The sequence below is a fragment of the Pelmatolapia mariae genome, linkage group LG3_W, assembly GCF_036321145.2.
Source record: "Pelmatolapia mariae isolate MD_Pm_ZW linkage group LG3_W, Pm_UMD_F_2, whole genome shotgun sequence".
NCBI lineage: Eukaryota > Metazoa > Chordata > Actinopteri > Cichliformes > Cichlidae > Pelmatolapia > Pelmatolapia mariae.
The window spans coordinates 88,604,587-88,619,068 of record NC_086229.1 but is presented as its reverse complement, the minus strand read 5'-3'; the positions used below and the strand labels follow the sequence as shown (position 1 = coordinate 88,619,068).

The 14,482-nt window shown below is 38.0% G+C and overlaps 3 protein-coding genes across 3 annotated transcripts; all 3 read right to left on the bottom strand.

Annotated features, from left to right (window-relative positions):
- Positions 1 to 208: 208 nt before the first annotated feature.
- LOC134624058 (uncharacterized) lies at positions 209 to 1,652 on the bottom strand. Its single transcript, XM_063469044.1, has 5 exons — positions 1,598 to 1,652; positions 796 to 1,503; positions 572 to 694; positions 446 to 483; positions 209 to 325 (listed from the first exon to the last, which is right to left on the bottom strand). Exons 1-5 carry the CDS (start codon positions 1,650 to 1,652, stop codon positions 209 to 211), a joined length of 1,041 nt encoding a protein of 346 aa, XP_063325114.1.
- A 5,023-nt stretch (positions 1,653 to 6,675) lies between these two features.
- Positions 6,676 to 8,125, bottom strand: LOC134624057 (immunoglobulin kappa light chain-like). The gene is made up of 5 exons (XM_063469043.1): positions 8,071 to 8,125; positions 7,251 to 7,952; positions 7,025 to 7,147; positions 6,904 to 6,932; positions 6,676 to 6,789 (listed from the first exon to the last, which is right to left on the bottom strand). The coding sequence occupies exons 1-5, from the start codon at positions 8,123 to 8,125 to the stop codon at positions 6,676 to 6,678; spliced, it is 1,023 nt and encodes a 340-aa protein (XP_063325113.1).
- Positions 8,126 to 12,175: 4,050 nt separating this feature from the next.
- Positions 12,176 to 13,596, bottom strand: LOC134624056 (uncharacterized). Its single transcript, XM_063469042.1, has 5 exons — positions 13,542 to 13,596; positions 12,741 to 13,445; positions 12,529 to 12,654; positions 12,395 to 12,438; positions 12,176 to 12,295 (listed from the first exon to the last, which is right to left on the bottom strand). The coding sequence occupies exons 1-5, from the start codon at positions 13,594 to 13,596 to the stop codon at positions 12,176 to 12,178; spliced, it is 1,050 nt and encodes a 349-aa protein (XP_063325112.1).
- Between the last annotated feature and the right edge of the window lie 886 nt (positions 13,597 to 14,482).

The following is a 14,482-nucleotide window of genomic DNA, read 5'->3' as shown; positions in this document are numbered from 1 at the left end:
AAGACTAAGCATACAACACACAGAACAGAATTAAACCTTTACCAAGAACACAGAGGAGGCACAGAAACAGAACAGAAACCTAGAAACCAGGAACTATAAATATATTACAAACAGAAAACCATAATCCGAAGAGTATAACTTAAACCAAAAACACAAACCCCGTGACAATATGGATTTTTTTTGCCTCACTAGAGTGGAAAAATGTAGCCTACTGCTTGACACTAGAGTAAACACATTCATTCTGAGTTTTCCTCTGTCTTTTCAATCTGTTGGGTAGGTTAATGCTTAAAGCAGCGTAGTGGAGGTTGTCTGCATCATGGTTACCCTGGTAAAAACAAATTTGAGAGGTAGATCAAATTACAGTTTCTGGAAAAAAAAATATTTCAAAGTAATATGTGGTAAAATATTTTTCATTGTTACTTTAATCTGAACAGATGAAACGCACCTCTGCAGAGGGGGTTGAAAGTCTTGCTTGTTGATGGCCTGAATGTAAAATACAAAAACAGCAATCTCACTTAAAAGTCCAAATCAGTGAATAAAAGCTGTCAAATACAGTACTTTTTTCCAGTACCTGATTTGAAGTGGTTTCTTTTGCTCATCTTGTAGAGAAGAAAAGCCAGTAAAACAACCAGGGTGGAGGTGAAAGTCAATGCTCCACTCAAGACGTACACCAAGACAAGAGATTTTACCTCATCTGTAAAGAGCCAAGTATTCTGAGCATAGACTTCTCTATATTTTATGTTTCTTTTAACATAATAAAATAACAGTGACATATTTGGCTATACTGTTACTTACCTCCAAACAGCAGCGTGGTTCCTTCTCCAATCAGTATGTGTCCACATGAGGCGACAGCACAGTAGTAGGTCCCAGCATGAGACCAATTCAGGCTGTTGATTGTCAAGTTATAGACACAGGTGTGTGTTCTTTTGTTAGCGTTCCTCTCACACTGATCATTCCTACCGCCATGGGTGTAAATGAGTCCTGGATGAGATTCTTCAGAGTCTTTGAACCAGTAAATACTGTGTTTTCCATCACAAGTCCCAGTGTATACTGTACAGTTCAGAGTCACAGAGCTTCCTGGCTGGATGGTTTCAGAAGCTGATTGTTGGACCACAGCCTTGATGTTCAAGTCTGAATCTTTAACACCAACAGTAATGCTCTCTGAAAATGTTGATGTGTGTAAATAGGAACATATACAGTAGTAAGTTGCTGTGTCTGAAATGCGCACATCTGAGATTATTAAGTGATTTTGACCTCTTTCAGTATCCAGGGTGAAGCGTGGATCACCCTTGAATTCACTGTGAAATGTGGCATTTTGTTCATATACATAGAAGGTAGAAATAAGCCTTGGTTTCTCTGCCAATGTTTGCTTATACCAGTAAAACCGTGGAGTTACACCATTTTTACTGTAACAATGCAAAGTCACGCTGTCCCCAGTTTTAACTGATATGAAACGTCTTTCTTGATGACCAGACGAGAAGAACTTCTGCTTGTTCACCTGAGCTGAAGCAAAATAAAAGACAGAGCAAATACATTTTATAGACCCTTGAAAGCATGGAAATATATTCAGACTGCAGTTTCAAAACCATAAACTCACCCATATCCCCTAAGAGCAAACATGTTAGACAAAAGAAAAAAATCGCAGGTGTCATTGTCTTTAAATAGATGTGCTGAATGAAAAGAATCTCAAACCCATCTCCACTCTTGTTAGAGAAGACTGTGTGTGATTGGCCAAGCAGAAGTGTCACAGTATGTCTTTTGTTAAGGAAAGATGATCACATGTTCAGAGCAGCCAATAGTGTTAGACTTCATGATTGAGGCAAAAAATAAAAATAAAACTGTTTATAAATAAAGAAAACAGCACTGATCAATCAACTCTTTGTACACATTTTTCTTAAAAATTCTAAACGCCCGTTTTTCATCTGAGTATGTGGACCAGGGATTGCCCCCATCTCTATTTGTTGATTTTTTAGGTATGGAGGAACAAATGAACCCTCCTTAGGAAAAAAGCAAAGAAGATATCAGACACGGTGGTTGAGGCCAGATGCTTTGAGTGTTTCCGAACTGCTGACTTAATACAAAAATATTATAGTGAGTGATTTTACCATTCATGTAGATGCTGAAAACAACAGCCTAAACACTGCATTTAATTTGTTAGACTCAAAATGTAAATGAGCCCACCGCTTTAATCATATTCTGCATCTTGTGCTATATGGCATAGAAACCACGCACTTAACAGTATCCCTTGAAAAGTCAGATCATTGCTTAATAACACTGAAACTTACAAAAATAGGCTACACAGCAGTGGGGAATAACTTTCATTAGAGTAGATGTTTTTCTGAAAATGCTGTAAATACATTTAAGGATATAATTCTTCCACTTCTTCAGTGCCATGTGCCAACACAATAGAGAGCAGCTACCTAAACTTTACTCCCACAGAGGTCAATGATGTTGTAAACAGTGCTACATTCTCACTCCATATGACTCTGGATACTCTGGAACTTAGAACTTAGTATTATTATACTCAGAAGTTCTAAGTATAATAACATCATGAGGTCATGCAACACCACTCAACCACAAACTCTAGACAAGTTCTAATTGTTAATGGCTCCACACATTCAGATTTGGTGCAATGCTTTTCATTGTTGTCCTTGTTGCAATTTCCTCTTTCTCTGGTAGAGAGAACCGCCAACTCACAGGAAGAAGGTTGTGGGTTTAAAGGGTCTTTGAATGGAGTTAACAGAGTTTCTGCCTATATGGGACCTCTAGCCACATGGTAGATAAATCTATTGAATGTGTGCTCTAAATTGTTAAAAGGGAGTATTTCCCCTTTTAAAAGGGAGTTTTTCCTTCCCACTGTCGCCAAAGTGCTTGCTCATAGGGGGTCATATGATTGTTGGGTTTTTCTCTGTATCTATTATTGTACGATCTACTGTACAATATAAAGTGCCTTGAGGTGACTGCTGTTGTGATTTGGCGCTATATAAATAAAATTGAATTGAATGGAATTGCTGTGTCAAAATGTGGGCTTATGTGATTGAGAATCCCAGGTTATTCTGAGCTGAAGTTAAAAAATAAATAAATAAAGAAAATACACATCAGAAACCAGTGAAAGCATGAGAATATCTGAATATCACTTCAGTTTCAAAAACACAAAAACCTATCCATTTCCCTCAGGAATAAACATCTCAGGTAAAACTCAGCCGATACTATCATGTTAAAATATTGTCAACCCTTTCTTCACTTTTGAGATAGAAGATATTTGCATTTGATTGGCTATTCAGAAGTTACAGTACTGTGTACCATATTTACATAACCCGAACACATATTTATATAACAATAGTTATCTGTTACTTATGTCTGGGGAAGACACTGCATGGTTTAGGTCAGAAAATAAGAATAAGAGATGCAAGCTATCTGAAAGTGGTTGGGACCACAGTCACCAAGGCCACCACTGGTAACACACTAGAATAGAATAGAGAATAGAATAATCCTTTAATTGTCCCACAAGGGGAAATTTGGTTGTAACAGCAGCCAGAAAGACACATATACAAACAAACAGTACACAGGACACAGAACAGAAACATACACAATTTTTTTCTTACATATTTACATTAAGGACAATGGTTACTATAAACAGAGTACTGTACAGTTATTAAATTAAATAAAATTAACTACAGATAAGAGGCAAACCCAGGTTGTAGTGGGAATCTGTTGATTAAATTATTGCAGTTACAGCGCAGATGTAAACATCTATGATTGTTGGGAGCAGTTTTGATTGTACAGTCTGACAGCTGCAAGGAGGGATGACCTGCGGAAACGCTCCTTCATGCATCTAGGATGCAGCAGTCTGTCACTGAAGGAGCTCTGCAGTTCAGCAACATTTACATATATGGGGTGGGAGACTCTAGTCTTTGGGTTTACTATGTTTTTGATGTTTGAATAATTATCAAATTGAGTTTGGGGTGATATGTTTTTTGGGGTTTTTTTGAGGTGGCTGAGCTGGAGATGCACATTTTTATGTTGGGAATGACCAGGATGGACAAGATTAGAAATGAGAACATCGGAGAAACAGTTCAAATAAGTTAGACAGACAAAACTGAGATGGTTATGTTTACAAATGAAGCCCACAGGCATGACAAAATCAGGAAGACCTGGGAGAAAATTAATGGATGTGGTGAAGAAGGGATGCAGAGGGTTGGTGTGATGGATACCTACAAATATGAAAATGTACAAAGAACTCTAGACACCAGAAGAAAATCAAACTCACAGAAGCTCAATCATGGACAATAAAGAGTGTAAAGAATACATCAGCACAATTCTACATCTATAACATAATAACTAACGGTGAATTTGCAACTCACAAAGCTCATTACATATACAAACATGGGCTTTTGGTATCTCCATAGTTCTAGTTGTGACAGAAAAGGAACCATAATTGATCTGTGACACCTCAGAAACACTGCTTTAGGACAGGAAATAATACCTCACGTTATAATTGACACACGTTGGACATCATAACTATTATTAATCTTTTCCAGACAATGTAACGACAGTGTGATCCTTAAAGATGTGGATTTGCTTATCAGTAAATTAGACCTTTTAAATTTGACCTCAAAACCTTACAGCAATAAACCACTGTGGTATGGAGGACCACAAGAGCTGCATGCATAGAAATAAAGAATTTTGTGCTTAAATAATAAATTGTACAATAAATTATGCATTTGTAAACTTTACTAAAGTAATTTATTATTTAATAATGTCATTTAAAAATACTATTTTTGAGTCAATATTTTCAAATGAATTTTTAATCCATTAATAAATCCAGCTCTCAAGAAAAACCTCATTTCAAAAACCATTTTCGATTTCCAAATTAAAAAACTGACTTTCAAAATCTTTTTTAAAAGAGAAATAAGTAAAAAGATTAAAAAATCTAAGAATTATTTCTGACATTTAAAATGGCGATTCCACTCCTCATTTGAAAATCCATGTCCCTTTCCTGTTAGCTCACGTCTTAGCTATTATTTTAGCAAATAGACTAGCTTTGGGATTAACTATTGGATTACCTTCTGGATTATCTATCAGATTAGATTTTAGCTATATTATTTCTGAAATCCTAAAGCAATCCAAATTAGCCACACAGCGCGATGTAAGGAGCTTTGTGACTGGTTGGACAGACACGGGCTTGTTGCCTGGATTTTTCTACACTGCTGTTTGTGATCATAGCTTTGCTCTGCTAAGAAGTGTGTGTGCTTGTACAAAGGCCATTCAGCCTTGGGAATTGCACTTTACACTCTGCCCGACATAAATTCAATAGAGATATGTGATTGTTACATGTAAAGAATGAAGGGACCCTGCAGTGAAACAGAGAGCTGAACCTCCGAGTGCGTGCCTGTGGACTCAGCCTGACCACCTGTTGAAGCTCACGTGCTAACATGGCTAATGCTAGCTTCCCCACATGTAGCCCCACTCTATTAAGGACCATTTCTCAATACTCAAGTACACAACTCCGTGTTCGCGTTCTTGCAAGTCTGTACTTTATAAATTCACACGGGAGTCCAGACTTCCTGAGAACACAGCACGATTTCTGTACAATTTGAACACCAGTGTACTTGATGATGTCACAGGTCAGCCTAACGTGACCGGGTTGGCTCGGCCCACTCAAATATCAGATCACAATTTTACAGTAAACTTATATATAGCCGTTACTGTGTCAGTTTTCATTGAAAAATAATACAGGAAGAATATTTTATAAATTACTTTTTTATGAATGATTTCATGCAAATATTTCATTTTGTATGAAATTCATGAATGATTTCATGAATGATTTCATACAAATATTAGCAGGTGAGGCCCGGTGTCTTTTGAACAGACAAGACCAAAGTAATGCCATAATGAGCAGTGCTGTGTTTGGTAAAGCCAAACACAGCATTTCACACTCTAAGTTTTAGGATGTTGCAACAAAGAACAAAGGGAGAGTCAGACAAACTTGCACCACAAAAATGAGCTTTGATGGTGACTGTGCGTTGTACGAAAACACGAGCCACTCTACATCACAACTTTCTTTTGTTGAAAACTCCACTATCTTAAAATTAAAGGTTTTTAGTTGTAAGATTGAATAACTGTCATTCAGTGTTCTGTTAGTGTACTAACAGGATTATCTGCTATACACATCATCTAAAGTCATAATATAAACTGCCTACAATTTTAATACAGTGAAAAAAAATATTGTTAACTACTGTTTTTATTTTTGCAATATCAGGGAATTGGCCATATATAGAGAGAGAGATACATTCTCCAGTGAACAGTAAACATACTCTGAAAAATCAGCGAAGTCTGAAAAAACTAAATTTTCAAAGCTGCAGAAAGGTTGTGCAAATCAAACAATGGGTGTTTCAATTTTTATTTTCTGACAAAATATAGACATGAAAATTCATTATATACACAGCAATGTTGAAACTAGTCCTATAATGCCACTTTCTGTCACTATCTATCGATCTGACTTCTGACAGAGAGATTGTCCACTATTGTGGATAGAAAACACTGTTATCACATGGATTTCATAATGTCCAGAACACTTGAAGCCATCTTCAGTCTACTTATGAACTGATCATCATCTCCAAAGAGATTCTATGAACTTCACTTCTTATGGACCATGAAGATTTCGGACGAGTCTTACTGCTTCACACTGGAGTAAACACATTCGGTTTTGCTGTTCCTCTCTTTCTTTGATTTTCTGGAAATGTTAACATTTACAGAAGCATAGTGGAGGTTGTCTGTATGAGCATTCTGTCAACAAAAGGAAATGTTTATCAAAAAATGCCTCGTAATAAAAAGTGCTGTGCAAAAAATGTGATTAAATTTTACGTAAACTGGAAAATAATTTAAACAGATGAAACATACCTCTACAGAGGGAGCTGAAAATCTTGCCTCTAAATGTGGAATACATGCAATTGAAATCTGATTGAAAATCCAAATAAATGAATACAAGCTGTTAGATGTAAGTAGTACCAATGGTCCATACCTGATTGGAAACTTTTTCTTTTATTCATCTTGTAGAGAATGAAAGTCAGAGAAACCACCACGGTGAAGGTGAAAGCCAATGCTCCACTCAAGAAATACACCAAGAAGTGAGATTTATTCTTGTCTGTAAAGACACAGAATTCCAGAACAAGGATATCAGAATGTTTTTGCATGTTTTTTAAAGCTTTATGAGGGAATATTGTATTTGCTGTGACAATGTTCCTTACCCCTATATTTCAGAGTAGTTCCTTCTCCGAACAGTATGTGTCCACATGAGGCAACAGCACAGTAGTAGGTTCCAGCATGAGACACATTTATGCTCTTCACTGGCAGGTTGTAAGTGCAGTTGTATGTTTGTTCGTTCCTCTCACACTGATCGTTCCTGCCTCCATGGGTGTAAATGAGTCCTGGGTAAAAATCTCCAGAGTCTTTGAACCAGTAAACACTATGATCTTCATCACAGGTTCCAGTGTGTACTGTACAGTTCAGAGTCACAGAGCCTCCTGGCTGGATGGTCTCAGATGCTGACTGCTGCACTAAAGCTTTGATGGTTAAACCTGAACCTTTTACACTGACAGTAGTGCCTTCTGCAAATTCTAGGACTAAAGAAACCCGCCTTGCACAGTAGTAAGTACCTGAGTCTGACTTCTGCAAGTCTGTTATATACAAGTGGTTTTTCCCTATTTCTGTATCCAGGGTGAAGCGTGGATTGTTCTTGAATTCATCATGAAAAGTCCCATTTGCTTTAAATAAATACTGAGTAGAGATGAGCTTTGGTTTCTGTCCAAAACTTTGCTTGTACCAGTAGAACCTCGTTGCATCGTTGGTTTCATAGAAACATTGTAAAGTCAAGCGTTGACCAACAATAGCTGATACAAACCGTCTCTCTTGCTTATGAGTTACGGAGAAATTCTGTTGTGTCCACTGAACTGATAGGGAATGAGACAACGCAGACACAGCATTAATTTTACAGGAAACATTTCATTAACATATGTGTATAGAGGAGCAATCATAACCACTGATAGATTAAAAAAAATCATAACTCACCTACATTTCCCAAGATCAGACATGTCACATAGAAAACAAAGTTGGGAGGTGTCATCGTGTGTAAACCTCTGTGTTAAATGAAATGAACCTTGACTTTTTTCCACTCTTTAGAAACAAGACAGCTTTTGATTGGCCATTGCAAAGCCATGTGATCTGCCCCCAGGATGAAATGTGAAATGCGTCTGTGCATTTTACACAGAGATTTGTTTCCTTTGGTAGAATGATATAACGACAGGTCCATAATGGTTGTGTCATGGTTTTTTTTGTTTTTTAAAAAATATATTTTTAGTCTAAAACTGATCATGATATAGAGTGTAAACACAAGTGACGACATACAGTGGAACTTATTCCTGTTCATCATTTACAGACTCATGTACAAAAGAGACAGAATAAGGCACCCGGCACTTGCTAGATGTTTGCATGATATCGATCTCTTTGTGACAGTATGACTGACACACTTCTCATGCTGTCCAGAGGAGGCAGACTGTAATGAGGTCTGTGTGCACTTATATGATGTTGTAAAAACTGCAAACAAATTTCCACTCACTTTCATCCTAGAAGTGAGAATAACAGCAAATGTAACATGGTAACTCTTTATGTTAAAAGCCACTTTAATGTTAACATGTAGCTTGTGTTTTGTGTTCTTATTATTTTGGAAGGTCTGTTGCCATTACTGTTATTTGAAATGGACTGTAGGCAATATGTCTGTGTTACCTAAAGGGTACTGACAGTGCCATTCAGGTAGCACTATTGAAATTGACTTTGCTGCTATTTCTCTCAGGTAGCATCTATTTTTGGTCAGACTAACACCCTAACATCCTCCCAAAAACCACAACCTGACACAGAGAGGAAAGAGTAAATCATTGCACTTTGAATGTCTGAGTCAGGACTAAGACTGACAGGGAGTAACAGGAGAGCTAGTAGTACTTCATTGCAAATGAGCTAAGAAAAAAAAATATATTTATATATATATCCCAACTTGTGGTATGGAAGACAATTTTTTTTTATTCTTTAACGTTTTTAGATTTAAATTCATTCTTTATGGACTGCCAAATGAGTCTCTTTGCAGCTGAAAACCAAATACTTTGCAATCAGAATACATTTAAGAAAAGACATTGTGGCAGGCATGGTTTGTGGCGCAGCTGCAGGGGAGTGGAACTCCATCAGCAATCACGGCTCACCTACATAAAAAGAATGAACTGGGTCCCGAGTTCATTGTTGTGTGTGTGTAAGTGCAGCTGCAGCTGAGTAATAGTAATAGCAACACAATAAAGGTGCCGAAGTATACGAACTTTGTGGTGGGGTCCGTCATGCTTGCTACAGACATGTCAAGCATGCAAAGGAAAAATTAAATGTTATTTAATTTAGCTAACGTCCCCTTTAAGTTCAGTCCCTTAGACATCTCTATATACAGTCTAATTTCTGTTAATAACCGCAGATGCGTTTAACAAAGATTATAAAAAAATAAGATTAAATAAGTCCCAGTGTTTGTATGATTATCTTTTGGTAAATGTATTCCCGAGTTTTCTATGATCAGATAATTGAGGTCAGCTGTGTGAGTCAGCCTCCCCTGACACCCTGAACCCGCTGCTCCACCTCTCTGGACACAAAGCCAGGCATGAACCAACTCCAACAACTACCTCACTTCATTTTTGCTCTTGGGATGCTTCTTCAGTATGGCTGTGAGCCCCGCCTGCCTCAAGGAATCCAGGACTGTGGCCACCCACTGCACATGCTCTGCCCAGGTTTTACTGTGAATGATGACATCATCCAAATAGGCGGCAGCATATGCAGCATGTGAACAAAGCACCTGGTCCATGAGGCACTGAAGGTGGCTTGGGCTCCGAACAAGTTGAATGGAAGCGTGACAAATTGTGTGGAGAAGAGTGGAGAAAGCAGTTTTTTCCTTGGACTCTTAATACTATGTTGTGAAAAAGTGAGCAGTGCCTAACTAGTGCAGGAGTTCGTCGACCTGAGGCACTGTGTAGACGTCAAACTCCTTGTGGTAGTCGATGCGAAACCTATGGGACTACACCACACATTGTGTGACTCTTCTATTGCTACCATTTTTAGCATTTCGGCCAATTTTTGCTCAATGATTTGTCTCTTATGCTGGGATAACCTATAGGGCTGTGAATGCAACCTCACACAAAGGCACGTTACAAAACGGTGCTCTATGACACTGGTATGACAGGGCAGGGGGGATACACATCTGCAAAAGGCTGTCGCAATGCAGCAACAGCTGCTCTCTGGGCCTGTGTGAGATGGTCATCATAATGGAGGGAGTTGGGAATGGTGGAATTAGGCAACTCCAACTTATTTTTCACCAGGCTTACTAGAAAAGCTGTTTTAGCCTCTCTCCATGCTTTTAGGAGGTTGAGGTGATATGTTTGTGTGGCTCCTCCCCTGTTTGAAGGCACCACATCATAGTCAACGTCATCCACTCACAGTGGGACCACAAAGGGTCCTTACTACTTGGTGAGTGACTTGGAGCTGGAAGAAGGGAGTAAAACAAACACTTAGGCAATTTTCACCGGGAGACAGAAGCTGTGTCCAAATTCAGCGGCCGCATCCTTCGGAACTTTCTAGACCGATTACGTCCCAGCCTGTCTCAATTCGGAGACTCCTCCAAATGCAGTTCACTTCCTCATTTCCCCTGATTTGAAGGATAGGTCGGGTGTATCCTTTGTTGCCCATCCTATCCCAGAATTCATAGCACCGCCCAGCCAATTCCCATTTCCAAACAAAGGGAGCAGTTCTAATATTACTGTTTCTGAGTCTCAAAATAAACTTTTAAGATATTTTCAGGTGAGAATGTAGCTGTGTAAACTTCAAATATACGCTCAATTTATAAAGACTTCACATATTTGCAAAAATGCTCTGATGTTTTTGGAGGTGTCTGTTACCCACCAGCTGGAAAGGTGACTGGGGGTTGAAGGCTCAATAAAGCAAACGCCACAGTCAAACCCCCGGCAGTTTTTTGCTTCCCAGGTTAAACATGATGATATATAAGTCACTTAGATAACTTAAAAATGTTATTGTTTGGCTTTTTTTCAGTGTTTTAGTTGGTCGTGAGTAAATCGGTTTGGCTGTGATTAGAGTTTTTACACATCTGAATAAATGTCAAACAGAAAACAGATTAAACTGAAGTGGAGCTGGTCAAGAATTTACTCCAGTGTTTTGTTATATTTTAGATAGGAAGGAGCAGACGGCTGAGTTTATTGAACGCCACAGAGAAAGCTGGTGACACAAATCAGAGGTTAGACCACCCCAGCCTTGTACTTCCGGCCTTCTCGGTCTTCGAAGGACATGGCCCACGGTGTTCCTCAATTTCAAGTCATATCATATCATATATCATATCCCCATAATCATATTTGTGGGCAGCGGTGGTTTTGGAGCCTTTACTGTATTCTACAGAAACAAATCAATCCTTTCAAACATGCATTACCTGGCTAAAATAGATTTATTTGATCATCAGTGAATTTGTCCATAATGTCTCCATAATTACACGAAAACCAATAATCATCAAAACAAGCACATTGTTTCATATATTAAACTTGTAGAAAAGTATCACTAAATATCTCCTTCAAATGTATTGGTACATAGAAAAAAAACAATGAAAGAACAAGAAAGAAAGGGGGAATCCTCGACATCACAAAAACAAAACAGAAGTTCCTAAATTTGTATCATTACAATTTTAACCTCCTAGGACCTGCCGTCCACATATGTGGACATCACATTTTTGGTTATTTTGACCAAAATACTCAATTTTGCTCTACATGGGCCTGATATCCACTTACAAGGACATTATACTGCTACTGCTCTATCAAAATTTTAAATGAATATCCTCATTTGTGGCTCATATTTTTCTTAAAAACAAAAATAAGGTAAAAAAAAAAATCTGGAAATTCTTTGTTTTTACATTCATCGGGCCCCAATATGCCCAAATATCAAAGAGAAATTAAAAATGCATGTCGTGGAAGAGTTCGGGTCTTAGGAGGTTAACACAGTGAAAGTACGAAAATGTCTATGCTAAGAGACACCAATACAGCATTTCTCTAATAGATAAAGAAAACTGGCCACCTCATTTGCAAATATCCATCTTTTATTTGTTTATAGCCGAGTAAACACATTCATTCTCGGTGCTGTTTCTCTGTGTTCTTGATCTCTTGGGGATTTTAATGCTTAAAGCAGCATAATGAAGGCTGTCAGCATGCTGGTAACCCTGTTGAAAATGTGTAAAAGTAGATGACATGAAGACTGTAAAAAGTTTGTTGAAGAGTGCTTTAACAAGTCTTATATATATATATATATATATATTCACCTCTGAACTTGTTGTTGCGGGGCCTGAAAATCTTGCTTGAGATTCTGTTTGTGAAACACAAAGTAATTGATTTAATTGAAAAGCCAACTTTAGCTAAAACCGGTCTACGCTGTTACCTAATAGACTCCACTTACCTGTCGATTGGTGTCTGTTTCTTTTGTTTGTCTTGTACAGCAAGTATCCCAGTACAACACTGAGAATGGAGCTGAATGTCAAAGCTCCGCTCAAGAAATACACCAAGCCCTGAGAATTAAACGTGCCTGCAACACACCAGAAATAGAGCTTTTTTTTAATCTATATTTGTAAGTACTGATAAAGTGAGAAACAGGTAGAAAAGGTTACTCACCTTTAGGCTCCAGCTTGGTCCCATTTCCAAATAGTATGCGTCCACAAGAGGTAACAGCACAGTAGTAGGTCCCAGCATGAGAAACACTCAGGTTGCTCATTGGCAAGCTGTAGACACAGGTGTGTGTTTGTGTGCTAGGTTTGTTATCACACTGATCGTTTCTGCCCAAATGTGTGTAAATGAGTCCAGGATGGGATTCGTCTGAGTCTTTGAACCAGTAAACACTGTGCTCTCCATCAGAGGTCCCAGTGTGTACTGTACAGTTCAGAGTCACAGAGCCTCCTGGCTGGATGGTCTCAGATGCTGACTGCTGGACCACAGCTTTGATGTTCACACCTGAACCTTTTACACTGATGATGATGTTCTCTAAAAAGGTTAAAGTGTATAAATAGTAAACACAGTAGTACGAAGCTGAGTCTGAAATTTGCAAATCTTTGATTGTCAAGTGATATTTGCCATCTTGTGTATCCAGTGTGAAGCGTGGGTTGTTCTTGAGCTCTTCATTAGAAGAGTTGTTCACATTATATTTGTAAAAGTGAGAGATGATCTTTGGTTTTTGTCCCAGATTTTGCTTAAACCAGTAAAGTCTTGCAGACCTGTCACCATCATGGAAACATTTTAATGTCAGGTTTCCACCAACTTGAGTTGATATGAAGCGAGACTCTGGATGAACAGATGAGAACATTTGTGTCTCTGTCATCTGAACTGTAGTGGAATTGAAAAAGAACAAACAAATGTACATTCAGTTCAGTGTAATAACTCCACAATACAAAAATCTGAATTCATAATGATGGAACTTACCCATTTTCCCCAAGAACAGGCACAGAAGACCGAAGGCAAACACTGAAGACACCATTGTGGTGAGATTCTCGTGTAAAATGAAGGTTACTGTGCTGCTTTTGAGAGGCAAGAATGTGTTTGATTGGCCAGCCAGAAGTGACACACTATCTATTGTATGGAAGTCACGATCACGTGGTTACTGCAGCCTGTAGTGGAAAATACAATATGATATCTAAGAAGAATTACACGGTTAGACGTAGCCTATATTTAAAAATTATGAATCATAATCAGATCTAAAACTTCTGAAAATGCAACTTGGTCTGCATTAAATATGTTATATAAACTTGATCAATTTTTTTTATTGGACCAGTTTACCTGCATTTCCAGTATACCCCACGCTGTAATGAAAACATTTAATTAAAAACGTGTGTTGAGTAATAACTTGAGTATACAGAATATTGATTCTGGCAGTGAGCTCATTGTAGATAATAAAAGGTTAAACAAGAAAACGGCAACTTCCGGGTCCAGAAAGAGATAATCAGGAATATTTATATTAATGCCTTCACACGGGATTTTGATGTTTAACATTCAGGATTATGAAATCATTACGCTTAAGTTGCATAAATCTAATGTTACTTTTTAAATTTATATTATTTTTACTCAGTTTCAGCATCTGTGTCAGATTATTTCACTCTGTACTCTACTGCTGTTTGAATAATCACTGTTATACAATAATGGTTTTGCATTCCTGATAAAAGAAGTATTCTGAGCTTATATGAGTTGCAGCATGAAATAAACAAGACCTGTTGAAAACTACAGTTTTATTGGGTGTTTACAGCAAGTGGTCCTTGGGTCATGAGGTATGTGTGAGCGTAAGAGCACATCCTGCTGAAACCACAGAGGCCGTTGCACTGACACATCTAAATAGAAAGATGGTAAAAGGCACTGTGTTTGACAGGATG